The sequence below is a fragment of the Synchiropus splendidus genome, chromosome 1 (genome assembly GCF_027744825.2).
Source record: "Synchiropus splendidus isolate RoL2022-P1 chromosome 1, RoL_Sspl_1.0, whole genome shotgun sequence".
In the NCBI taxonomy this organism is placed as follows: domain Eukaryota; kingdom Metazoa; phylum Chordata; class Actinopteri; order Syngnathiformes; family Callionymidae; genus Synchiropus; species Synchiropus splendidus.
In genome coordinates, this window is record NC_071334.1 from 5,924,519 (window position 1) to 5,952,233 (window position 27,715).

General features: G+C 45.2%; 1 protein-coding gene across 3 annotated transcripts; it reads left to right on the forward strand.

Annotated features, from left to right (window-relative positions):
• The first annotated feature begins 26 nt into the window (after positions 1–26).
• il16 (interleukin 16) lies at positions 27–27,534 on the forward strand. Of its 3 annotated transcripts, XM_053869494.1 has the most exons (27): positions 27–393; positions 2,029–2,206; positions 8,518–8,758; positions 8,843–9,053; positions 11,124–11,257; positions 12,293–12,422; positions 12,639–12,776; positions 12,870–12,951; positions 14,031–14,173; positions 14,428–14,556; positions 16,720–16,834; positions 16,922–16,995; positions 18,008–18,444; positions 19,698–19,830; positions 20,058–20,145; positions 20,212–20,393; positions 20,594–20,728; positions 21,558–21,716; positions 22,286–22,342; positions 22,564–22,642; positions 23,627–24,525; positions 24,673–24,788; positions 24,897–25,065; positions 26,389–26,490; positions 26,750–26,963; positions 27,038–27,163; positions 27,266–27,534. In XM_053869494.1, the coding sequence occupies exons 2-27, from the start codon at positions 2,194–2,196 to the stop codon at positions 27,433–27,435; spliced, it is 4,476 nt and encodes a 1,491-aa protein (XP_053725469.1). In that variant the 5' UTR covers positions 27–393; positions 2,029–2,193; the 3' UTR covers positions 27,436–27,534. The 3 variants fall into 3 exon arrangements, with proteins under 3 accessions (XP_053725469.1, XP_053725470.1, XP_053725471.1); XM_053869495.1 differs by lacking the exon at positions 22,286–22,342 and having other exon boundaries at positions 28–393; positions 12,870–12,975; XM_053869496.1 differs by lacking the exon at positions 22,286–22,342 and having other exon boundaries at positions 28–393; positions 12,870–12,975; positions 23,630–24,525.
• The last annotated feature ends 181 nt before the right edge of the window (positions 27,535–27,715 follow it).

Genomic DNA, 27,715 nt, shown 5'->3' on the forward strand with positions numbered 1-27,715 from the left:
ATAACTTCAAATGTGATCCTCTTCAAACAGAGTGGACACTCCTGTCATTCTGTCATTGCAATCTCTGCTTCTTCTTCTTGTTATTATTATTATTTCACATTGAATTTCCCGATTGTGAGAAAATAAAAGTTATGTTAAAAAGTTATATTTATTATTAGCACAATTTTCAGATTGTCTTTATAGTTATTTCGTGACTGCTTATTGTTGCACCCGACACTATGATTATTCTCACCGTTGTTGCTGTGTAGTTGATGGCACCACAGTGACTTTGGTCAATTGCTAATGGTGTTACTTTCATCACCAGTGGACAACAACGTTCCAATGACATTGAAGCAGCTGTGTTTTCCTGGGCCCAGTCGGACTGCTCTCCACACGCTTCAGGTCACACTCGTGGTGGGTCATGCATTGTATTGTAGGTTGCTGTTTTACGTATGAAAAAAAGGAGCGGGCTGTAATGGTACGATTGGCCTTTGAGAAGACATATACTTGCACTTCTGACAGTGTGTTTGTACTGTTACTGTGTCCTCAATAACTTCACTTTAATTGACTAGCAGCAATTCTGGATTGTGATCTTTTGATCACGTGTGCTACTGACCTCTTTGCCAGGTCACTCTTGAACTTAAGTTTAACTTAAGTCTTTTATGTGGCAAAATAAAGTTAGTTCAAGTGTGAGGTAAGGGTTAAGGTTTTCAAAGTTTTATTGAGTTATTACATGAATGATGTCGATCAGAAAATAATAAATATACAATACAATTTAATATTAATCATAATAAAAATGAAAACAAAAATCACCTTTCGGCTTCTGCCACCTCTGCTGAACCATCATTTAAGGGCTGCTGTTCAGTCCTGCTGACAGCAGATGGTGCTAAAATATCAACAGTCATGATCGTCATTTTTAGAACCGGAATCATAATATCGCTATTGCTTTCTATTGAGAGTCGAACCCATGATGAGTTTGTGACGTCAGAAAGAAACGAAACTTTTTATTAATATCCAAGCGGTTAGGTTTGAAATTTCTGATTGAAACTCAGGTAAACTTCTAATATGCTTCAAGTTCAATGTTTTGGTTTTTCGTGCGTGGGATTGGTCGTTGGATTGGCCCTTACCAGACGCCATAGAGGCGTTTTTTTTTTTTTTATCTTCAGAAAAACAGAGGAGGAATGGACGTTAACATACGTGATGCGGTAGAACACGCGAGTCTTGTTTCCAGAAGTATAGCTTTATAGTTTGTTTTTAAATAGTTTCCTAACGTGTTCAGTCGTTGGAACTTCTTGAGGCCTTCACGTGAGTTCAAATCCCAGTGGGAACTTTGTGTCGTGCTGTATTAAGTCTTGATGCAAATCATTTAAAAAATGAAAGCAGCGCCAGGGAAAACACAGAAAGCTGAATATAAAAAAGGAAAATATTGCAGGATAATGTCAGTAAATTTAAGGCAACAAAAAGTTCTAAAGGAAAAACATATATGTATATTAAAATAAAAGAAAACACAAGGGACAAAACATATTTTTTCTAAAACAATTTCTAAAACTCCTATAAATAAAATGATAAAATAAAGGGGGTGACCTTCACTTTCACACAGGAAAGGGCCTCTTGTGGCCCCCCGAGTCTCATTTAGATCCTCTCTCGTCCTTCTTTCAGGAGCTGGGTGCAACTCATTTGGAAGCCGGTGAAACCTCCTCAACCATAACTGTTCAAAACAGACCACATTTCCAGTCCCTCTCATGCTCACGAAAGCCCCAAAATGCGTCTAAATTCCCAGTTTCCCACCAGAGTCTCTTTAAAAAAAACCTGCCTGTCGCGCGTCACCACTGAAACCAAACACAAATGAGGAGTGTGCGCTGAGCGCTGGCCACAGAGCCTGCATTCATATAGGTACACATGAAGTCTTGTAGGCACCAGCACGTGTGTGCCATGCAGGGAAGGTGTGAGACTGGCGCGGGGAAGTTTCCAGTCTGGAGCCGGCACACAGGAAAGGGGCAGGGATTTTGGGGGAGCCGGCCAGGACTGAGACTTACTGTTACTCTCCAGACAGATTGGGAGGAACGAGGGAGGAGAGGGGAGGAGGTGAAGGCACACTGCCTCAGCGGTGCAGACGAGGAGCCCTGACTTGTTTCCCTCGACATCCTGGATTTGGTTTGGTTTGACATGGACTGACAGCTGGATCTTCTGTCGGAGTACAAGCACCTCATCGTCATGATCGACTGTGGTGAGTGACAGCGCCTCGGGTCTCGCAGAAGTGTTTGTGTGCGCTGCCAGGTGTTAAAAAAGTGCCAATGAAAAACACATTTTCAAAAAAATAAAAGTATGAGGAAAGGTCACTTCAACATGTAATGAGTGCTACTTTTCATGGAAAACTGGACCAGTATGTGTTTAAAAAACTGTCTTAATTATGATTGTTATTATTGTTATTATTATTTGTGAAAGTTGTGAGTGTTTTTTTGTCCTGACCTGCCACCAGTTGCATTACGTAACACAGTGAAGTGGCTTGTGTTTCACATGCGCCACACACCCAAACACTCCCACAGTGGATTAGTGGAATATACTTTTCCTCATCTGCACATTTGAAAATCTTTTTTTGCCCAAGTCCTAACCACTGTGAACAGAATTGAAGACTGGTCATGTGACTGCACACTAGACTTTACACTGAAGCGTCCAGTCCACTCAGAAAGCTGCATTGTGCTTGACACAGAGGAGGACCGTTACTTGCTGCTGGATTAAGAAGGTTCCTACAAGACACACTTGCTTGTATCTCTATCCTTGTGTGGACCTCTCATCTCTCATCCTAAACCTAACCATCCAAAAAACCATTCGCCTGGACCCGGAACCAAATTTAAACCTATATTGACCTGGTTATTTTTATGTTTTCAACCTGAAATTGAGCCTTAAACTGGGGACTGGCAAAAATGATTCCAAGTATTGGTCCTCACAAGGGTAGCTACACCAGGTACACACACTCCCTTCTATCCACCTCTCTCAATCGGCCTCTGTCGATGTTGACGCACATGAAGCCGGCTCTCCTTCAGCTTCCGCTACACAGAGTCTCTGTTGTGTGCGCTGCCACTGGAACCTTTCTGAATCTTCCTGCAAATATATGCAAACACACCGCCGTGTTTATTCAGCCATCATAAACACCCCATTCACCGGGAGGACCTTGGCCTGTAACCTCAATGTTTCCCCTTCAGCCCAAGCACAATCTGGCATCTGTGCGCTGAGAGAGTCTGGGTCCGGGCAGAGGTGGACCCAGTCTGACCTCAGCACAACCATCAAAAACAAGAGCGGCAATATGGAGCATTGTGAGACTGACAGAAGACGCTCATGAACTCTTCAGTAGCAGCCCCTGGTAGGATGATTGAGAAACCACACCCCCGCAGTCCTGGACTTCTCTGGTTACCATGAGTCTAATGCCTGTGAAGCTAAGTGACAGTAGTTGGAATTGATTTCCTCTCTCAGGAAACAATCATCGTATTGTTCAGCCTGAGCGAGGGATGGCATCCAGCTGGACGTGGAGAGGTAGAAGCCTCCAGCGTGGAGATCTCTGTTTCCTGTCTGCGCAGCGAACACAACTCGCAGACTCCTGCTGCATAATTGGGAACACACGCTCATGATCACAGCGCAACACTCACCAGGAAGGAAGCTTTGCTCACGTGCAGAATAGTTCAGGTCAAGTCGCAAAGTATTCATAAAAGCTGATCGGAAATATTATTATTAACAATTATAATAATGAAAATAATAGATTAAATGGCCTTCAAAGAGTACTACTACTACTATTAATAATAATAATAGTAGTAGTAGTAGTATTACATAGCATTAGCACATTATTAATAGTATTTAGTAACAGTACTATTACTAAAACTAATAATATTAATAGTAACAACAACAACAATAATAATAATAATAAAAATGTCTTCATACTGTACACTCATGAGAGAACAATATAATATATATATCATATATATTACAATATAATATAATATAATATAATAAATTTCTTTCAGCTGTATTTAGTTCAAATTGTCAAAACATTATTTCAGTGGTAATTGATGACCATTTTCTAACCTTCATAATCACAGATCAATACCCTCCTTAGTGGATATAGATTTAGTCATTTATTTATACGCAATATTATTGCCTCACCTTTACTCTGCTGATATGATTGCAATGAGCGCAATCGGACAGAAGGTGGCAATAGAGTCACATACAACACATAGCTCAAAGAAGAGCTCACACTGTAGCAGAGAAACGCAAACCACAGGTGGTGATGTGGTGCTCTTTTTCTGTTACCACGGTAAACGTACAGTAGTAGCTATGTACCTAATGTAGTTGCTTCTGGTCCACAGCTGGCCAAATACAGGGGACAGTTTTCAGAGCAAATCAAAGGAATCACGTCAGCTATTATGCCTTTTTGTCTTTGTCCATTGTTAAGAACGCAGATGAGCTCAGGAACTCTCTGTGCACCCACAGGAACCTTGTATTGAACAACAGAGCAGCAGACAGAGCTTGCAACATGTGATCAAAGTGAACTCATGTGCAGGGAAACTATCGAGAAACTTGAACAAGGATGAGTCTGATGAGGCCATGTGACTCGCACTGCTGACTCTCATTCACTCATTCTTTTGGGTCTGTCACACCCTCACATTTCTCATGTACCAGTTTCACTGACAGAGAGTTGGATGGACTGTAAATCGCTCATATGCCACAGCAACACTCAGTAGAACTGGTCATGTTTTGCTTGGCTTTTCCAGTGATGTCATGCCAACTATTCACAGGGTATAATAACAATTTATTCAATCTCTACTCCGATAAGTTACTTCACGACGTGCTACTCAGCTATTGTCTGTCAGAGAAACCTGCCTTCATACGTCCCGGCTGCGGTCGAGCGCCTCTCAAATAGGGGCCATGTAGGTGGAACTGAGGGGGGCCTCCGAGTAGCCTCTCTACTTCCCCTGCTTGCTTGCTTGAGTGGTGCAATCCCTCAACCCACCAACCCTCACTCTAAACCTGCGTGTGAGAAAAAGTCATGTTCCATTGTCTCATCACTCTCTTTCCATACCCAGATTTTTGACGCTGCAATCCCATCCTAACCAACCCATCCTCACTCCCATGGCGTAATATATTGATGCAGGGAAAGTGGACTTTTATGTCCTATTGGGAGCCTAAGTCCCGCCCACCAATTCTGCCTAATGTTAGTTACCAAAACATACAAACAGGGGTTACTGAGTTATTTTCTGATGCAGCTTGATGTTGTCTGTGAATTGGAAAGGTACAGAGAGAGTGCTTCTTTTCCACCGCCATCAAAAGGTACTTGAGGTTTTGTGTGATATGTGGTAGCGATGCTAGTTGCTGGCTCTCACTCGCTAGTCGGTCGAGTGAGAGCCAGCAGGCGGGACAAGCTCTCCAGGGTCGCGGTGAGTGTTTAGCGATGTCAGCTAATCTTTGTTAGCTTCTACCATTGATAGTTTAGTACCTTTAGCATTAGCATTGCCTTAGTGCCAGAGGAGTCAGATTCTGTTTTGAGGTCAAACACGCACAATTTGACTTGTAGTCCAAATAATTATGCATTTTCAAAGCAGTAGTCGAAACTCACATCATTATTTATCATTTACATTGAGGAACAGCATATGTGTGATCCAGGACACGAGGCAAAGTGGACCAGGAAATTACTTTGATCTCCCCGTAGACTTCCATTCATTTTTTTTTCTGATCTTAGGTCCGACTGGAGACTTTAAGGCGTCCTATACTGACGGCAAAGGCATCCTTCAGTTGCATGTTGACCCATAGGTGTTTCAGAGGACTAAAAGAAGGTTTTCCTGCCCATGTAGTGTTCCAGGCAGTGGGGGTGGGGATCGCGCATCGCAGAGAGCAGGGGCGAGTTACGGGGAGACGTACGGAAGCTCTCTTCGCCAAATTGCTTTGGATGTCAGTTGCTATTTAGTGGCGTATCGAAAGTAACCACACGGCTGTTTGACAGGCTTTCAATGGTGAGTGGCACAATGTTCGAGGTGGAATGAATGGAGCGCCATCCCATGGCTTACCTAACCCTAACCTCCAACTTTTTTTTTTTATGCCACGCTGCCAATGCGACGCTGAAGGCTGCCTTTGTCGTCAGTATAGCACGCAAAAGTCCACTTTCCCAGGCTAAAAACTTGAGCTGTGTCAAAGGGTGTCCCATGCACTTAGGACACTGTTGCTCAAACATAGCGTTTGTTATGGACAAACCAATGCCTGGTAGCAAATAACCATCCTGGTTCGGATCGAAGAGGCAGTTCTGCCCAATTATGCTAGAGATCCTCTTCGGAGCTATGGAATCACCAGAAGCCCAATATTTATTTGGTGACACCAGCACTGTGCTCAACCCAGGACGGTGGCTCCTGGCGAGGGCCCTGGTGACCCACCTGCAGGCACGAGTGAAGGAAGCAGCCCCTTTGCAGTTCCTTTCCCCAAACATTTGTCCCTCTGATCGCTAATGGAATGCGGCCAGAGGGTTCACATTGTGTAATAACAAATCCCAAGTTCTGACTGAGCCAGCGATTGAAGTCGCCTATTTGGATGAAGAACAATAACAAATCTGCTATTTGTCCGATAAATCATCAAAAACTAAACAGGGAGAAGTCAGAGAAGTGAATCCATCTTCCAAGGTGCCATCAGAATATCTGACGCTCACGGCTTCACTTCCTGCTGCACAAATAGACTCAGGGAATTACAACATGTGATTGTGAAGTCTGACAATAACAAGTCGTTAAATCTAAACATAACATATTCCGTGTTATTTTCAGAAGTAAACACTGGCTAATGTGATTAATCCATAACTGAGGCTGGAACATGACTAACTTTGGAGACATTCTGTAAGCCTGATTCACGGAAACCATGGTTACACAATGAAAATAAGATTTACAAGCTCGATCTCTCACATGACCAGATCATGTAAGCCAGGGTTTCTTTGCAGAGCTGAGGGCGAATAGAAGCGACAACTCACCGCAAGGAAGTTATACACAAAGGTGGCTCACAGTACGACACTGGTGCTCAGCCGTGATCGAGTTGTCCAAAAAACTACAAGGTTGAGTCAGTAAATCAAAATAAAAATAATATCAAAATAAAGAAATGTTGCCCTTGGCGCTAAACTATATGTTTACAAAATATAATAATAAAAGAAAAAAATATTATGATCAATTATAATAAAATAGAATAATAAGCAATTATTATACTATAAAAATAATAATATGAAATTTATATATGTAATAATAATGTTCATGCACCGAATATAATTTTTTGCTGTTTTACACTTGTCTCACAGATGTTTTTTTTCTGCTCTATTACAAAGGAATGATTTTTTTTTAACTTGAAAACAGGTCTTGTTCCTACATGAGCCACAGTGGTCTATAATCTGCAGGTGCAGTGGTGCCGTCTGCGCCGTAGAGAGGCTTAAAAATGCACGAGACTCACTTCTAAACTAGTTTCGAAAACGGGCTCCAGTATGGAGACTGACTCATGAAACAAACTGGCCAATGTTCTGAACTGGAATCATCAACTCCTCATATCTTTTATTGACATCAAAGCGCTCAAAATGTGTCCCAAGTTCCGACACCACAGCAGGTCTCAGCTGCTGCTTCTGGTCTCCGCTCCTCCAGGAGATCGGCTCTGTGGGCGGAGCTGCGGACACGCGGGCGAAAACAGCGCATTTTGAGCGCTTTAAGGTCAATAAAACACCTGTGATGTCATGGGTTCGATGTGACCAGGCTCAATATTTTGGCAGCATGAGGCTCTTTAGCCTGGGAAAATCCATATATTAGCCGTGTCGCTGAATAAGATGCAGGGTTCAGACCATGAGAAAAAAGTAGCGGCTTATCGTCCAGAAATTACAGTATCTTAACTACTGTGCAAATTCGATTAGAACCGTCATTATGAAAATATATTAAATCGTGAATTTGTATGTTCCAGCATGAAATCATCAAGGATTTTATGACCAGAGAACATTGAATAAAAGTCTCAGAGTGTGCCTTGTCAGTTATGAGGTACTAAATATTGATCTGCTCCATGAAATATGGCTCACAATAGAAAGGATTTATGCTTGAGGTGGGTGAATACTGCAGGTCACATGTGTCTTAGATGATGTAACTTGACCTACAGTAAATGATCTGGGTTAAAAATGAAAATAGATTCACCTTAGTTGCTCAGTTGGAATTATTTCTTTCCCTGCCATTTGTAGCACTTGGTTAGGACTTCACTCGTTCTTTCCTATAAGACATTCAATGCTGAAATATGGGAACTAATTCAAATATGAATCAGTCTAAAAATATACTTCTGTTGAATGCAGAATTTTTAGGCGTCTCTTCAACAGCAGCCTCATTGAGCAGCAGTCATGAGGACCAGTGGGAAACAAAAACAGCTTTTTTTAATTCCTGTCAGGAACTATATTAACCTCAGCAGTTCCTTAGAACACTCACATATTTTCAGTGTCTCTCTCACATGCACTGGGCATCAGTGAGAGTGTCCTAACTGGATTTTCTAATTGCCTTTCAGAGCATCCCTCCTCTCCATTAGCCTTCAGGCACGGAGGGAGGGGTGTGTTTGTTGCTGAGATCCCAGCCCACACTCACACACAAACGCTGACAACCATGCCTCAAAGATACTCTCGCCAGAGGAGGAGAGCCAGCACGGCTGCAGCGCGCAGGATGGAGAGGAGGCGTCGGGAGCAGGGCAGGAACAACAACCAGAACACGGGCCACAAGCCCTGCTCCAAGACGCTGGTCATGCTCTCCAGGTACCGGCGCCACCACCCGGACACGAGCGCTTTGACTTGCTGAACAATCTGAATCAACTTTCCCGTGCTTCCTCTGCTGACCAGGTCTTTGATCCTGTGTCACTCCAAGACCACCGATGACGCCCCCAGAATTGTGTCCAAGGACGAGGGGGGATGGCCCTCGACCGAGGGAGGCAAAGAGAAGTGGAGCGCTGGGAGCTCATGGCCACAGTCAAAAGGAGGCGGGGAGACCGAGCGACGCTCAGGCCAGATGAGCGAGAACAAGCGCAGCCTGAGGAGAACTTTCAGCATCAAGGTACCACCACCGGGGGGGCGTGACACTTTTAACAACTCACTCTGAGCTCGGCTTGTTTTGAAGCTCAGGTTTAAAAGCAGCCTGTGAATAGCAAAACACACAGAGCTGCGTCACCAATGTGCTTTTCTGGAGTGAACCGTCGATCGCGGTCACAGGACTGAGACAGTGACTTTACGATGCAACGGTTTAGGTCTGTCCGCTCTGAATGTCAAACATGTTGACAATGATGGCATTTGTTATGGGTTGGCGTGTCTGCAGATCGGATGCTCAGCACATTCCGAAAATGTCAGGAGACGTGTGTCTCTTCATGTGGAGAGGGAATAGTGAGTCTGTTATGCCAGCATGGGCAGAGCAGAGGTGTTGGAATGTGAAGTTGTCTCCAATAAAGGTGGGCAGTAGGAACTCTGCGGCCATAAAAAGAACCCAGAGTTTACTGTGTATGTCGGTGGATGTGCGTGAAACAATAGGATTAAATAAGCTTGTCAAGAGTGAGGCTAACCGATCAGTCCACGCTGAAGGGCGACTTGTGGAAAAGGTCACCCTGCAAGCTGCTGTAGGGTGTGGTCCGCGACGGTGTAAAGGCCGAGATTCACCAGCAAAAAACTTGCTTGCACGTGCTCCTATTTATGCAACAAAAATGGTCCGATTTTCGAAACCCATCGCCGTCAGACACTTTCTATCTCGGGAATCAAAGCCTTCAATTGCTTTTCCAGCAGTTGGATCAGTCACAAGCCATGACCGCTTAGACCCTTTCGCTAGGTCATGCCCTTTACAGAGGCTGGTCATTTCAGAAGAACAAGAGCAAAAGCTCTCCACCCCTGTTTGGGCCCGTGTTCCTGAGCCCCCGGTGAGGTGTAGCGTCTCCACCTCTACCATCCTGCACTAGGTGTTCTGTTGCGTTTGGTCACTCAGTGCGATGTTCTCTTGTTCTGAACGTATAACCAACCCATCCTCACTCTCATGGCGTCATATATTGACGTTGGGAAAGTGGACTTTGCGTCCTATATTGACAACAAAGGCAGACCTCGGCGTTGCATGTTGACATGTTTCAATGGACTAAAGCAGTGATTCCCATGGTTGTGATGCGAACACCTTCTAGGGGGTTTTAATACATGAGCCACATATGGTGGTAGTACAGTAGTGAGTCACTGAATTGACTTGACAGCTGCAAATCTGTGATAGTTACCAACTATGGAGAAGTTCTTGACAAGAAAAAATGATAAAGAAAGTGATGGCGCCCCCAACAGTAAACACTGTTCGTGAAAACACCTGTTGATGTAGTTTTGAATATACATTACATTTTGTGGCTTTGATACTTTTTGATACTTTCATTTACTGATATCTTCTTTTAGTTTAAATTAAATATATTATTTTTATTTTATGATATTTAGACATGGTTTTATTATATTTATGTTATTCAGAATTTCCGTTTTTCCAGTTTTCTCAACAGTTTGCATCAAGTGTATTGTTTCCTTTTTTCCTTCAGTAAATTTGATGAACATGACTTGCACCTGGTTCTGCTGCCGCTTGGATTTTTCCATGACAAATAAATGTCTTTGCGATGATCACATGGCTTCATGTCATTGCACAAGGTTTTGGTTAAATGTGGTTATTGATCACAAATGAAATCAAGAGGCACAAGCAGATCGGACCTACAGTACCAGGAAGCGTTGCGTAACCATCAGAACCATAACAGGCTTTTAGTTCTACTTAATGGAGGGGCCTATTTAAAACTGCAGCCATGGAGACGTATTACTCCTCACACGGCGTGTGGAAAAAACACTACACTCATTGATGTAGCGAGACATGGTTTTAACAAGTCTCACGCTCAGACTGAAGCTTCCCGACAGGAGGCTTCGTCCTTCGTGTTCGCAGCTGAGACATGTCACATCAGGTGACGCCATCAGTTTTAGAAGCGCTGCAATGATTTTCCACACTCATGTTCTGGAGCGGTAATATTTCAGCGGCAGAAAAAATGAAGTTTTTTTAGTTTTAAGCAACGGACATCAACTACATTTCTGTATCTCCACCGTGGTTCTGCCTTCATGTGTACTGTGTATCTTGACCCAGGAGAGCAGTATATGGAGGATGTGTGTCGCCACTGGCACAGCTGAGGAGCTCCACGAATCACAAATGCCTGATAACTGTGTCCAGACGGATGACACGGCCAGGGAGCTGCACCAGAGCAGAGGAGACCCACACAGGTCTGATGTTTAATGGTGCTGTTCTTTATCATCCACCACAAGCTTATTGACGTTCATGTATTCATTCAACATTCATGTCACTTTTAAAATGCTGCCCTTCACGCTACACTACATGATTACAAAATATTATAATAAAATATATTATGATAAATTATAATAAAAATGTAATAATAACAATTAATTCATAATAACATAACACACAATCATATTAAAACAATGGTATATAATAATATATGTAATAATAATTTTTCATACAGACAATTTAATTTTTTGCTGTTTGACACTTGTCTCACAGATGTTTTTTTCTACTCTAATGCAAAGTAATGATTTTTTTAAAACTTGAAAACAGATCTTGTTCCTACATGAGCCGCAGCGCTCTATTAGCGCAGGTGCAGTGGTGCTGTCTGCACCGTAGAAAGGCTTAAAAATGCATGAGGATCACTTCTAAACTAGTTTGGAAAACGGGCTCCAGCATGGAGACTGACTCATGAAACAAACTGGCCAATGTTCTGAACTGGAATCATCAACTCCTCACATCTTTTATTGCTCCTGGAGGAGCGGAGACGAGAAGCAGCAGCTGAGACCAGCTGTGGTGTCGGAACTCGGGACACATTTTGAGCGCTTTAATGTCAATGAAAGATGTGAGGAGTTGATGATTCCAGTTCAGAACATTGGCCAGTTTGTTTCATGAGCCAGCATCGACACACGTGAGCTGCCTGGCCAAGTCACCTTCCCGGAGTGATGCCGATGAGAGAAGGCTGACTGATGTTTTTGGAGCTCCACATCACTACTGCCACCTATGGTCTGAGATCATAGCAGTCGGTGATGTTTCAAACCGATGAAGATAAAATAAATGTGGGGCCACAGTATTGTGTAAACAAACCTAATGCAGGAGTTCTAGTTGGCCTTCTCTTCTGCATTCTTCTGATTTGCGCTCAACATGTGTTGTGTATTTTCACGCTTCTTGTTCCACAGAAGCAAGAGAGATGTCTGGTGCTGCTCTGGTTATGTACATTTATCATCGCTGCTTTTCAGATTTCCCCTCAGAGGCTGCAGCCTGGTCAGTCCAGACAAACTGGCACCTTTTAACGGAGAGTGTCTGAGCAACCCCGGCTGGCTGGAGGGGGAGGGCCGGAGTGCCGTTCACATGAAGGACTACAGCGAGGTAAACAGCCCACTTTAGCGCGGGGATTTGAGAGTTTTCACAGGCTCCGTTTTATGGCTAAATATTTCATTGGATATTTCAATAGTTACTTGTTATGTTATGGACGAATCTGTGGGTCATGTGGACTGTACAGGAGCTTTTGGGTTCCCAGCTCCTCCATGTTGCTCTCCCAAATAACACTGTTCTCCCGTTGCTTCTCCTTGTGGCCCATCGCAGCATTTTTCATCATGTGACCATGCGCCTCATCCATATAATCCGACTGGAAGCCTGCAGCATCTTGCTTTCCCATCTGATCATCTCTCAGTGCCTGGCTACACAGATGAAGACGTTACAGTCAACAACAACCACCTGAAGGTAGCGACAACAGGCGGAGCTTTCTGCTCTTCAGTGGCCTCGTGATCTGGAGTCTTGTCTGTAATCTCTGCTTTGGTCTGCCTCCATGGTTAGCTGCCCATACCGGAGGTGAACGAGGAGAGAAGCTGGGAGTTTGACAGATGTGAGCAGAGCCCACCGGGACAGGTGGCTGACAGTAGGACACTCTCCAGTTACAACAGTGTGTAAATACATACCTCAATGTCTCTGTACGTCAGTGCCTGATCTGCCACGCTGTAGAGCTGCACAAATATCGACCAAGGAATTGTATTCCGATTGTTGATCATATCGTGGGTGAAAGTGAAATATTACTAGTACAGACTAATGGCATGGAGCGCCATCATGTGGAGCTTTTTAAATATAATTATCGATATAATTGCTGGTAACAAAACCGGAAAATAAACTAATGAAATGGAAGTGTGCTTGAATCAATCCAGAAACCAGGCGCAGACATGAAAGTAAAATACGTGAATTAACTAAAAGGATAATAAGTACATTGGAAAATGCATTTTATTTCTCTCACATTTCATAATATTTGGCATATTATTGTTATTTATTTATTTAATTCATTGGTTTTTTTGTATATGAATTTGCTGTCAATGTCTATACATTGTTTTTTACATTATTTAACTCTTTATTTGGGATACGTGAATTAAATAAGATTGAGATTAGTTTACTTTACTTTATTTTAGTTGAAAGACTCAATGGCTTGAACATGATTCTGCCATTCATTTCAGTATCTCGAGCACGGATGTCAAACTGATCCACAAGAGACACAAAAAGCGACGGGTTCTCTGTAGTATGGCGTCTCTTGATTCTCGAGTGGGAACTTAACATAATAACAGCAATAATAACAATAATAATAATAATAATTTATTGTCAAGTGTCTGTATATCTCTGTCAATATTATTTAATGCTGCATGTATGCAACTGAGACTGAGTGTGGTTGAATACATCTTAAATAGTAAAATGTAAATATCAGAATCTAAAAGTCGACTGACAAATAAAACATCGATGCCAGAGTTCTACTTCGACCTCTGACAAAGGAAACAGTGTTTTGTCCTGGTGCAGTTCATGGTAGCTCCCTTCCATCTGTGCTCCCACTCATTTGCCTGTCAAACTCAAGAGCACCAGTGTGGCTTCTCCAGGGTCCTGTCGTGTCCCAGTCTGTGTTATTCTCTGTATTCAACTCCGAGTCGACCAAACTATGGAAGGGTTTTCTCCTCACTGTGGCAGGTGTTCACCCTTACTGGATAGGGGATCTGGAAAGCATCATCATGAAGAGCCCTGAGCTGTACCCGACTCAGGCTAACGGCGGCTTCTGCGGAAACAGGAAGTCACTGTCCCAGCAGCTGGATTTTTCTCACAGCCCAGCCCAGGTCACTATACACATGGCTTTCAACCAGGGTGGGTGAAACAGGGTCCTCATTTTCAGAGCCCACTAGGTGGCCTCTCATGTTTTAGAAATGATGTGAGGATTCATTATATTAGTTGCTCAAGTCTAAACATTTTACAGCAGACAGCGCCATCTGGTGGCCTCTGAAAATCAGGACACAGTTTCATGAAACCTCATCTACCCTTCAGTTCTAAGAAGACATGAGCAGATGCATCTAATACGCCAGTATCTCCGCAGCACAAGCTGTATTTCCAGACGGTCAGGACGCCGTCACGCTCCCTCAGCTCGGCCCAGCTCCTTCACTCCGGCAGCAACGTCCAGGCCTTCATCATCTGCAACATAGTGTTGATGAAGGGTCACGGGAAGGTCGGTGGAACCCAGTGTGTGCTTTGCTTCCTTGCTCATAGGAGTTGTCTTTCTGTCTTGAGCTATTGCTAACTGTTTGGTATGGGTTTGTCTGGTACACTCTGACTGACTGGGTCAGTTGTTGAAGAGCCAATAAGAGCCTGCTGCTTGTTACTGTGCTCACGTGAGCCGCCGTCCAGCCACGGCTAAAGTCTGTTGCGCGAATACTCCAGTCATTACAGTAGACTCATGCAACTTCGCCAGAGTGAAGTAATGACAGGCTGGGTTTGTTACTGAATGTCCTCCGGAAAAATGAAAATCTAAAAATGCCTGACAGAGATCACAGTTTAGCAAGTCATGCACTATGAATAAGTCATGTATCGTGCATTTTTTACTGCAAAAATACAGCGTTATTGTACAGTAACTACAGTGTAGTACATGAAGTTGTTACCAGTGCCATGCAATATGTTTTAATTCATTTGAGAAATCCATAATAGTTGACAAAAATAATGTTCAGCAGGTCATGTTCAAAGTTTCAAACATTTTTACTGCAGAAATAATGATGAAAAAATGATTTATTGTACGGTACCTTTGGTGGATCGCAGTCATTACAAGTGTTAAGTGACATATACTTCACTCTGGTGAAGGCACAAGTCTACCGTAGAGACTGTGGTATTTGCCAGCTCACATGAACTCTCCTGTCCCTTATGTTTTAAAGTCATGTCCTGGTTCATTACCTATTAGCCATTCAACCTTGGATCATGTGTAAGCAAATCCCAGGGGTGAGCTCCTCACACCTGTCTGTCCCCGGCTGATCCAGCCCTCAGTTACACTGCCAAAATAAAGATGGGATTTTAGACATAGATGCCCAGTTATTTTAGGTGTGGGGCATTAATGGCCACCAGATTTTATTATTATTCATTTTAAATCCAGAGTATTAGTACGGCTGTCAATTGAGTAAGATTTTAATCTCATTTAATCACACTAAAGATGAGTTAACTCATGATTCATGGAAAATTACTCACATTTTGTGTCACGAATCAAAGGGAACGAGGGAGCAAAAGCCACGTGTGGAAGACGTGGAACTGGGATGTCACGTTGCGAGGAACGTGTAGTTAAAGGCCACGTATTGAGGACGTGGAGTGGGACCCAATCGCAAATGGTGAAAGTTACAAGGCAGGAGCAAGTAAGAAATAATATTTAATAATTAAACAGAAACTCAACAGAAAGCGTCACCGAACCGGGAGAAACAGAGCAAACACAGAATGAATAAACAGAGTAACCAAACTAACAGAAGTGCACAAACATGAGTAAAAAGTCCAAACCGAAAGCGTCACCGAACCGGGAGAAAACGAACTTAAATCACAAATGAAACCGAGAATAAACTACAAAGGAAACCAGGGAGCACACGGAAGCACAAAGAAACAAAACAACTAAACTCAGGCACCACAGTTCAACACAGAAAAATCCAAAATAAGCTAGCTGACAGAATGAGAGACCGAAACAAGGAGAACCAGGAGTTAAATGAGCTAGCTAGCACACAGAACGAGAAACCGAACAAAGGAGAGCCACGAGAATTGGGAGTTACCACCGGGAAAACGAGGAGTCCAAAAAAACTCAGGAAACGGGAGACAAATAGGCGAACTCATGGGAACCAGCAAGAGACTCACAGCAACTAGAAGCACTGACAGGAAACAATGTGGTAAAGGTGACGATCTGGCAAACAAGAAGCGACGATCTGGCACACGTTGCTGGAGCCCAGGTGTTTATGTATTCAAGTTCATCAGGGGTTAATCGGCTCCAGCCGTGTGCCAAAGGAACAGAGGGAAAAAAGCAAAACCAGGATTCGGAGCCAGGAAGCGGAGCCATGACAATTTTGTATCTTTTATGAATGTAACTAACAAAGGAAGCGGTTATCAACAGCCGAGGGGCCAGTAATGTTTGCAGTGTTGAGCTCTTAGCATGTTGTTGAGCCTCTTCAGGGCCTCTGAGGTTATTCTAAAGAATGTTATGGTGGGTTGTTAGCATTAGCAATGTTAGCATGATAGGCCGCTCTTCCTTTAAGTCACATCTATTACAGATACAAAACGTGAGATTAATTTGCGAGTTAATTTACATTTGAATAAATAATCTCGATTGTCTGTTGCATGATGCGTGTTTAAACGTGGAGCTGTTTTCATCCAGGGTCTGGGCTTCAGCATAGTCGGCGGAAGAGACAGCATCTACGGACCAATGGGGATCTACGTGAAGACCATCTTTCCTGGAGGGGCAGCAGCCGCAGATGGGAGGCTGCAAGAGGGTCTGGACTGGCTTTACTGGCTTCTACACCCGTCTTCCTGATTCTGAAGTGTTCCTCCTAATATGTCTGCGCTCTGTTGCTCTGCAGGAGATGAGATACTGGAGCTGAATGGCTTGTCTCTCCATGGTCTGAGCCATGATGATGCACTGCTCAAGTTCAAAGTGAGAAACCCTCCAGTTTGTTGGTTTATCATCCAATGAGTTTTATGCAAATGAGTTGCAACAACCACAATGGTCCCCCGGACCAACTTTGATGTGGTAGTTTTTCTCCTTGTTGAATCAAAAAGTTCCAATGTTGCCTAAAAACTCAGTTTGATTTGGCCTTAAAATGACTGTATAAATCACGTTCTGCTTATTTAACTTTGCTCCAGGGTTCTAAAGATCTGTTCAACAAACAAACTAAACAGATTCTTGGATGAATGCAGAATGATAATTGTTTCAGCAATTATTATGCTTATGATTGGCAGACCATCTTCACACTTTGTCCACAGGTCAGTTGCTGTTGTTCATAAAGCTGACATTTTTCAAACAGGCTTCCATGCCTCTACCTTGGTATTGCTGTTCACCGATATATCCACCAGGGGGAGCAGCCCAGAGTCAAAGGTTTATGACAACAAGAAAGTCCAAAACCAACATGGCGACTGTGGGGGAGTATTGATCATGTAGCTCTTGTACTAAAGAGGAAACAGAGGCAGCGTTGTAGGAGGTGGAGGTCGGTGAGGCTGTTCAATATATCACCACTGGAGGACGGAGAGTTTCCGCCATTGTCTTCTTCGTGTCTCATTAGAGCTACGTATCGGGTAGTAACAGCAACACTGCCCCCCATGGTTTCCACTGGTACTGCTCCGTTTGGTCCGTATCTGTGAGCTTTGTGGAAACAGGCAGAAATACAGACAAAATGAAGGCAGAGCAGGGACAGAAGGGTCCGTCCGTATCCAGAGCCGTATGGAACGTTGATCATAAACGGGCCTTAACAGATTCCACTGCCCATTAGATTGGCTAAAAATGATGTGAGAAATGGGATGTGTGTACGTGTGGCGAGCCTCTTGAAGGATATTCCCCAGACAGTGGCTAGTAGTTAAAAATCCACTGAAAGTTATTGCACAGCAAGAGACAGTAGTTGCTAACAGCTGTATATGGTGGCCATTTGAAGCTTCAACCATCTGTGTTCCAGCAAATCCGAAAGGGCCTGTTGACCCTGGTGGTGCGAACCAGCCTTCGCGGGGCCTCCCTGAGCGGGCAGTCTGCTGTGGCTCAGCTGTGCCGCTCTCGCTCCCTCAGCTCCACCGCAGGCATGGCGTCTCTCGGTGCCCCTGATGTTGGGACCTACAGCTGCCTAGCGAGCTGCGACAATGCAGGGGTCCCAGGTCAAGAGGCCAAACCTCAGGATCGCATCATGATGGAGCTCGTCCTGCAGAAGGGTCCGCAGCTGCACATCCTCAAACCTTCACTCACGTTCACTATGTTAAATCAGAGCCTGTGTTTCCTGTTAGAGGCCAGCGTGGGTCTTGGGATAGGACTCTGCTGTGTTCCTACTGCTGATGGCTACCCTGGGATCTTCATCCACACCCTCTCGCCGGGATCTGTGGCTCACATGGATGGAAGACTTCGGTAAGCACATCACCACCAACTGGGCTTGGCTTCATAAAGAGGACTTTCAATATCGGTATTTGGCTGTAATACAATTCTTCATTTGAAATCAGTTCAAACCTGCACACAAAACCTGAACAAAAAAAACTATTGTTCCTATGAAGGAGTTGAAGGAAGTGTTCTTGAAGGCTTAATTTAGCACATTAATCTCTAACTTTCAGAATACATAATTTCTCTTCCTCACCAGCGACTCATCGCATAAGACGACATCATCATCAAACCACTTTCCTTCTGCTTCAGTCTAGGACTTGACAAGCCCCGCTTTTCTCCCTCTATATGTAGCATAAATTCTGGACTATAGAGTGCCCCGGAATATTACTTCTTACATGAGCCGCAGCGCTCTATAAGCCGCGGGTGCAGTGGTGCTGTCTGCACCGTAGAAAGGCTTAAAAATGTATGAGGGTCACTTCTATACTAGTTTGGAAAACGGGCTCCAGCATGGAGACTGACTCATGAAACAAACTGGCCAATGTTCTGAACTGGAATCATCAACTCCTCACATCTTTTTGTGGGAGGAGCTGCGGACACGCGGGTGAAAACAGCGCATTTTGAGTGCTTTAAGGTCAATAAAACGCCTGTGATGTCATGGGTTTGATGTGACCAGGCTCAATATTTTGGCAACATGACACTCTTGAAAAAGCCATATATTAGCCGCGTTGCTGTATAAGCTGCAGGGTTAAGACCACAAGAAAAAGTGGCAGTTTATAGTCTGGACGTTACGTTACATTCTTCATCCAACCGACATGTTCCCAGCCTCTCCTCTACTGTTACCATGTCTAACTTTGTCACCAAATTTCTCCACATAAACAGTCACTCTTGTCCTTCCGAGTCTGTCCCCATGAGAAGCTGACCACCTGAGCTGCTCTCTATAAACCGGGTCTCTCTAGTGACAGACTGACCTATAGAGCTCCACTCTAGCTGCCAGTCGTCTGTCCAGGTCACACCCGCCAGTTGTCTCCACCCGTTCCACCCTGTCTGCACTCTCTTCTGCACCTTGTTTAATCTCTGCCCATCACACTGTATGAGCCAGTCTGAATACTCACTACTTCCTGCAGTCCTCAGGTCATTTGAGTTGGAGACCCCTGGCCTAGTCTAGTCTCGTAAATCCCGAGCCTGGTCTGGTAAAAACAAAATCTATCTGACTGTATCACCTCGTGTTTGCAAGCTGCCAAACTCAAGTGAGGTTTCAACACAAACGTTCCTTCCATTCCCAGCTGTGGAGACGAGATCATGGAGATCAACAACACTGTGGTCTACAACATGGCCCTGAACGACGTCTACACTGTTCTGAGCCAGTGCTGCCCAGGCCCAGTCCAGATCATTGTCAGCCGGCACCCGGACCCAAAAGTACCTTTTCCATGTCTCTAGTATAAGTATAGTGTTTTCTACTAAGATATGTTTAATTGTCCAAGTAAAACAAGCTTTTATTGCTCAGTTGTCAGTCCAAAAATGAAAAATTGTAATAGAATAACTGAAGAAACGACAAAATAAATCCATCAATTAAAATCTATTACATAAACATATTACCGTTAGATCACAGTGTCCCAGGGTGAATGACCACTCTCCCACCTCAGGTCTCGGAGCTGCAGCTGAACGATGCCATTGCTCAGGCGGTGGAGAGCAGTCGGCTTCGGAAGGAGAAGAGCCAGTGGAGCATCGATGGTAAAGCTGGACGACACCATGCAAAATGAAGAGGCTGCACTCTATGGACGAAGTGATGTGCTCCAGATCCTCAGGGCCGCGCCAGAGGGGACCTGTGTCTGGAGAGGAGTTTGAGCCAGGTCACAGTCAGAAGGGCTCAGAAGTCCATGACCCGCTCGTGCAGCGACAACAGCAACACGCGACACCACGGCCCCCACAGCCACTACAAGCATCGCTTCCTCACCGCCCACAGTCTGGGGACACCCAAGGTGAGGGGCCACACGCAGTGAGCCAGCTGGCTCCCAAGTTCTTGAGGAGAAACAGAGAGCTGAGGGAGGGGCATGACTTCTGGTTGGCCGGTTCTTTGCACCCGACAGTTATTTGCATTCTAAAACGCACCCTGTGGCAACGATATCTCCGACAAGATATGAGGGGGTGTTTGAGATATAGCCTTGACGTGGAGCTTCAGTCTCTTTCAGACGGTTTATCGGACAACAGACTGTCAGCGCCACCTGTGTATCCTGAAGATGATTACAACCTTCCCTACCTCTGTCCAGCCACCAGTTTGTCCAGCCAGCAGAATTCAACTTTCAGATCGAATAAAGTAAGATGGGATCATTTTTTTAAATTGATTTTACACACACACACACACATTGTGGGGACCTCTCATTGCCATAACCCTTTCCCCAGCCTCTCACTCTAAACCTAACCATCCAATTTTTTGTCAAAAGGTCCCCACAAAAGCAAAAGGTCCCCACAAGGAGGTGTGTTTCCAAGATTTGGTCCCAACAAGTATAGCAATACAAGGAAAAAACACACAAGCAGTATATATATATATATATATATATATATATATATATATATATATATATATAAAACAATAACTTTTAATGCAACACATCTGTTCACCAATTTCAACTATATATATATATATATATATATATATATATATATATATATATATATGTGTGTGTGTGTGTGTGTGTGTGTGTAGTTTTTTTTTTGGAGACTCTAAACCTAGCCATCCTAAATGGCTAATATTAACTAGGAGTTAGTGATAAAAGTCTAGTTATTTTGACATCTTTATCCTCAAATTGAGGCTTGAATATGTGGGGTCCAGTCAAATGCTCCTACAAAGTCTTACGGTCCTCACAAGGATAGTGTTTTCGTCAAGAATGGGACACATAGTCCAGATGAGAAGTGACATAGCCATACTGTACTGTGTGTGTGTGTGTATATATATATATATATATATATATATGAATCGGAATCAGCTTTATTGCCAAGGTCAGTGATGATCTCACCAACTATGAAAATGCTTTGGTGCAATGTGCAACCAATAATGAACAAAAAAAATAATAATAATACATAAAGGAAAAAGACGGTACTTACTGTAGCTACAGTCCTTGAGTGGTCTTTCCCTGGTCGGACAGTGCCACTCGGCCAGGACGTGCAGCTCACCGCGCCGCCACCGCTGGCCTCAGGACGATGCGACCGGTGAGGAAGGCTACGCTGGAGACTCCAGTGGCTCCAGTCGAGGCTCTCCAGTGGAAGTCAAGGGAGCGGAGCTTGCAACCCACTCCAACTGCTTGGTGAGTCAGACGACTCATTGTCAGCCACGTGCTGCTGCAGACGGAAGTGACGGTGTGAGTGAGGAAAGTGTGCGTCTCATGTGTCCAGATTCGTCATGTATCGTTCATATTTATACAGGATATTTGGCGGCGCTACTTCCTCTCACCCCATGTCACATTCAGCATGTATTGAGGGCAAAATACAGAAATAAAACCAAACTTTCACTCAGACTATTGGTTTGTCCCTTATCATCCTATAGGGTGACCTTTTATATCATTTGCAAAGTGCGTCTTATTAACTGGAGTTACGTCCACTTCCCATCTTTCATCCAATTGCCTTTTATCTCCGCCATGTTTTGGAATGTCCTTATCAATTGCCCGTCTTTATAGGTGGTGACATCCTTGTGACGTTATCGTCTTAGTTGTTCCACAGTCTCCAGCAAAAGATCAGAACTCTGCCACCTCTTTGTGACACCGAGCCTCTGTTCAGATGTGCGTCTTTCTCTAACCCCCTTCTGTGATGCTAACCTTGCTAACCGCTGGCTCTCCCATGCTTCCTCTCCTTCTCCTCTCTCCATCACCACCTGCAGTTCTTCAGCAACCTGTACAAAGCTTTGAGAAACATCCTGAGGTTGCTCCTGAGGAACGTACGTGTGGCCTTGATTCTTAAGAGCATGACGGACCTCCCCACGACGCGCGCCGCACAAACCCACAACCCTCCTTCAGAACTGCATTCTGACTAGCCCCAGCGTTGGTCTGTGCTTGTGATGGTGTGGATGTTTAGATGTTCTGATGATCGGTGCTGCCCCTCCTCTCTGCCGTGACGTTTAGAGAACAAGAGCGACTTGATATTTCCTGTTCGTTTCAGGAAGAAGAGCGACTAGGAGAGTCTGAGAAGAACAGAGGAGAGTTTATCACTGTTTGCCTGAAGGAAAAGTCCACTACAGGTGAGTCAGTTCAGACCTTTCCACCTAAATGAACTCAAATGGAGAACAACAGAAGAAAATTGCTGCTAAAACACTATAATATCTTGCAGCATATACTGCATCTACGACTTCCTGTGCCTTGTTCTTTAGTTGAATTATATTCAAATTCATAAGGCAACAACACGTGTTTCCTCTGCTACGTACATCTGAAAATAGTATCTAGTTTCTGGGTGATACCCTCAAATGAGTTGTATTGTTTATTGAAGGCTGGGCCGGATTATTTGATGATTATTTGCATAACTTTTGTGTACGTGCACCGACAAATATAACAGCTGAGAATAATGTATCGCAAAAGTAGTGTATTGTATTGATACGCAGTTGAGGTTTCATGAAACAGTGTCCTGATTTTCAGAGGCCACCAGATGGCGCTGTCTGCTGCAAAATGTTTGGACTTGAACAATTCATTCAATGAAACCTCGCATCATTTCTAAACCAAGAGCGCCATCTAGTGGCCTCTGGAAATGAGGACACTTTCATCCACCCTGCAACACTGTTTCATGAAGCCTCATCTACCATCACGAGCTTTTATTCGTGAGAAATAGAGCGGTGGACTGAAACACTTTTGACAACTGTGTTAATGCACACTGGAAATTGTTGCCGAAACGAACCCACGAGGGACTAAACTAAAATCTGAGGAAACACGCAGAGATCGGAAGCAAACAAAGATTAGAAACGACAGTAGGAGATCAGAAAACGGAAAACCGCGAAGAGGAGTTGATTCGATCTGGCACACATTGCTGGAACCCTGGTGCTTAAGAAAGGGCGGTGGATGATCTGTAGATCGGCTCCAGCTGTGTGCCATAACCAAGAGGGAAGCTCCAACAAAACAGGGAGACGGAAACGGAAGTAATAGAAAATAAAAGCGAATCATGACAAATAACCCAATGCGTTACTAGCGTGTAAATCTGCCCAGCTCTTTGTATTGATCCTACTGTCTGGCATCAGCAGGAGGGTCTTCATCTCACCCCAGAAGAGCTCCTCTGAGGAGGCAGGACTGCGTCGAGCAGCACATCCAAGAACAGCTGGAGGACCCCTGGGTCCGTCATTCAGACACCTTTCCGGAGGCTCCCCACTCACCCAGCATGAATGATGAACAGAAACCTGCGGAGGCGAGCTGCGTCTCGCACGATGTGGCCTCAGAGTCTAAGCACAACTCCGGAGCTGAAAACCCCCTGCCGACAAAAGTCGCCCCCCCAGTGGCTCCAAAACCGGCCTGGTTCCGCCAGAGTCTCAGGAAGATTCAGCAGGACCAGAACCACAGGAGGGTGCCCTCTGAGTTCAGGTCGGGCTACAGCAGGAACTCTCCCTCCTCCAGCCTGTCTTTCAAACAGAAGATCCACTCTTTTGAGACCTTTTCCAGCCCTGAGGCTCCTGATGCAGTGGCATCCAAAAGGCGTCCAGTGGTGTCCTCTGCCTCGCTGCCTCTCATGGAGAAAGAGCCCAGGCGTCCAGCAGCCGTCACGCTGGACCATGAAAACAGTGATACTCCCAGAACAGTGCAGCCGACCACTGGTGTTCCTCCCGCTGTCCCACATGAAGACTCCGGCCCCGAAGACCTTCCAGCGTCTGAAACTGAACCGTCACTCGCCCCTGCCTCTGCTGACCCCTCGGTCAGTGACTCGCTGAACACCCTGGACGGAGAGTCTAAACCAGAGGACCTCCTCCAGACGGTGTCTGAAGCATCCATCGGCTCAGCTGCAGGGGGCGCTCCACCCGAGGAGGCGGAGGGAGACAGGCCACAGGGACCCACAGCAGTGAGGAGCTCAGCCCCCGCGGCCCCCACTGAGCCCTCGCTGGACATGAGGGAGGAAAGTTTGGGGAAGATCCTTGTCTTCAGCAATCAGGTACACACTTCGTAACCACTATATCCATCGGCGTCAACAAGACCTTTAGATGGCGCTCTGCTCTAGAATCAGTGAAACTTCACGTGCTTTTTAAACAGCCAGCTGTCGTGATAAACATAGCTAAGTGTGTTGGTGCTGCTGTTCCAGGTGTCACAGGCATTGATGCGCGCTCTACCAGAGCACCCCCGTAACCATGGACACCCACAGGAGCCCAAACATTTGGGCCCTGCCTTCAACTGTTCTGACACGGGCTTCTCTGTGAGGTAAAGCGATTCCTTTCTCTCTCAGCTCTTCAAGAGGAAGTGGTTTTGTAGACACTTCCTGTTGAAGCAGCTTTCGGATTGAAGTTTAACCGCTTGGTGTGTTGACAGCTTAGCCACCCTGAGGGAGTGTACCATCGAGCGAGGGGAGGAGGGCTCGCTCCCACCCCAGCCAGGGGCCCCTTCGGCCTGTGCACAGTCGGTCATCTCTGCCATCCCATCACAGGAAGTGGCACGGATGATCCAGGAAGTCAGAGCGCTGGATGAAGAGACGCTCAACGTGAGTCAGCTTCATGGAAACAAGCTCCACTCACTGTTGCTTGCCAGTTCAAGGAGTCATAGGTCAATGATGCTTCATGAAACAGTATCGCAGGGTTGATGACACAGTGTCCTCATGTTCAGAGGCCACTAGGTGGCGCTCTTGTTTTAGAAATGATGTGAGGTTTCACTGAATTAGCTGTTCAAGTCCAAACATTTTACAGCAGACAGCGCCATCTGGTGGAAACAGCACACTGTTTCATGAAGCCACTTTGACCCCTGACTAAGTACAAGTACGTGTACTGTGTGAACTCTACTTGTGTGTATAGTTTCTCCACCTAACGACTGTATCGTACAGAACAGAACATTCTAGTTGAGGACAAGAGGCTTTTGCTTACGTGTCAAACTCAAGACATAGGGGCCAAATCCAGTGGCCATCGTGTGGCCTGCAAGAGCTTTAAGTACCTGAAAATGAAATTCAATACTGGTTTAAAGGTTTGTTTAATTGATGAGTCTGATTGTTCCCACGACTTCTCCACTGTATAGAAGGTTATTAGACACCATTAGACTGTGATGAGTCTCAGAGTCCGTTTACTTCTGCTGCGTAGCTGAAACTGCTGCAGCTAGTCCAGCTACTGGCTACATGCTAGCTTAGTCCAGCTACTGTCTACATGTTAGCTTAGTCCAGCTACGGGCTACATGCTAGCTTAGTCCAGCTACTGGCTACATGCTAGCTTAGTCCAGCTACTGACTACATGCTAGCTTAGTCCAGCTACTGGCTACATACTAGTTTAGTCCAGCTACTGGCTACATGTTAGCTTAGTCCAGCTACTGGCTACATGCTAGCTTAGTCCAGCTACTGGCTACATGTTAGCTTAGTCCAGCTACTGGCTACATGTTAGCTTAGTCCAGCTACTGACTACATGCTAGCTTAGTCCAGCTACTGGCTACATGCTAACTTAGTCCAGCTACTGGCTACATGCTAGCTTAGTACAGCTACTGGCTACATGCTACCTTAGTCCAGCTACTGGCTACATGCTAGCTTAGTCCAGCTACTGGATACATGCTAGCTTAGTACAGCTACTGGATACATGCTAGCTTAGTACAGCTACTGGCTACATGCTACCTTAGTCCAGCTACTGGCTACATGCTAGCTTAGTCCAGCTACTGGCTACATGCTAGCTTAGTCCAGCTACTGGCTACGTGCTAGCTTAGTCCAGCTACTGGCTTGTGACACGGCAGCGTTTGAGAGCAATGAACCTGTCCATTGGTTCTCTGGCTGTCACACCTCTCAAGTGACCACAGGAAGTATCACACTGATGCCTTGTCTCCTGTTTCTACACAGCAGCTGCTCGATGTCCATGTGGTTATTCTGCACAAAGAAGAAGGAGCAGGTCTGGGCTTCAGTCTCGCTGGAGGGTCCGACCTGGAGAACAAAGCTCTGACAGTCAGTGATCACATGACTCGTGCATTTCTATCCCCAAGCAGAACCAACGGCTGCCACAGAAAATCTGTCGTGTTTTTTTCTCCACACTAACATGGTTTGCTATATATATATATATATATATACTTAAGGTGAACTTTAAACGGAGCAGGTAGAAGACAGGTTGGTTGCAAACCTTGGACCCATCTACTGTTTTACATTTCTAACATCCACTTCACCTTCTGTGAGAAGAAGTGCCTCAGTTGCTCTCATTGTCGCGCAGGTGCACCGGGTGTTTCCCAGCGGCCTCGCCACTCAGGAGGGCACCATCCAGAAAGGAGACGTGGTCTTGTCCATAAACGGTCAAACCCTGCGGGGAGTCACCCATGCAGATGCCACTGCGGTGCTGCGCCAGGCCCGCGAGCTGAAGCTGGCTGTGGTGGTGGTCTGCAAGAGACCGGCGGAGGAGGCTGTCGGGGAGGAGCCGCTCTCCACAGGCGAGTGAAGAGGCCCCACACTGTCCGGCACCAAAAGTGGCGCGTCGTAACACAACCTTCTTTTGCCACCGCAGAGGACCAATGGGCCGAGACCAGTGTGGTGGTGGAGAAGAGCGCTGGAGGAATGGGCTTCACTCTGGAGGGAGGAAAAGGCTCCATTCTTGGAGACAGGCCGTTGCTTGTGAAGAGGATCTTCAAAGGTGTTGTTCCATAACTTTCAAAACACATCCAGTCATCATCACTTCCTGTGAAATATTGTTGGAGTAATTTGGAAGGAGACTAATGAGTGCTGAATCCTCCAGGGGGCGCCGCGGAGCAGAGCAGCCTTCAGTCTGGAGATGAAGTGGTGAGAGTCCAGGACAACAGTGTGCAGGAAATGACCCGCTTCGAGGCCTGGAACCTGATCAAGGCTTTACCCGAGGGGCCGGTCGCCATGGTGATCCGACGGAGAGGTGCTGCTCAGATGAACTGAAGGACACTATTTATATTGTTTCTATAAAGTGCTCTCTGAACCAGAGTGTTGGGTTTACACCAGATGGTTATTTGAACAAAGATGTTTTCAATAAATATTATGGAAATAGTCTTCTGTCTGACCAGTATTTCTTGGAAGAATCACTTCCTCCCAACAGGTGAGGTCATTGTCAGTGTTTACATTGTATTTATACGTGTAAACATCCATGCGTACTTCCCACAGCTGTGGAGCTCTGTTATGCACTGGTGGAGCGGCCACTGACTGGCCTTCACCTGGTGGT

Coding starts and splice junctions, on each gene's coding strand:
- il16 (XM_053869494.1), top strand. Junction 16,996..18,007: donor ATGCACTGCTCAAGTTCAAA/GTGAGAAACCCT, acceptor TCTGTGTTCCAG/CAAATCCGAAAGGGCCTGTT. Junction 27,164..27,265: donor TGTGAAGAGGATCTTCAAAG/GTGTTGTTCCAT, acceptor TGAATCCTCCAG/GGGGCGCCGCGGAGCAGAGC.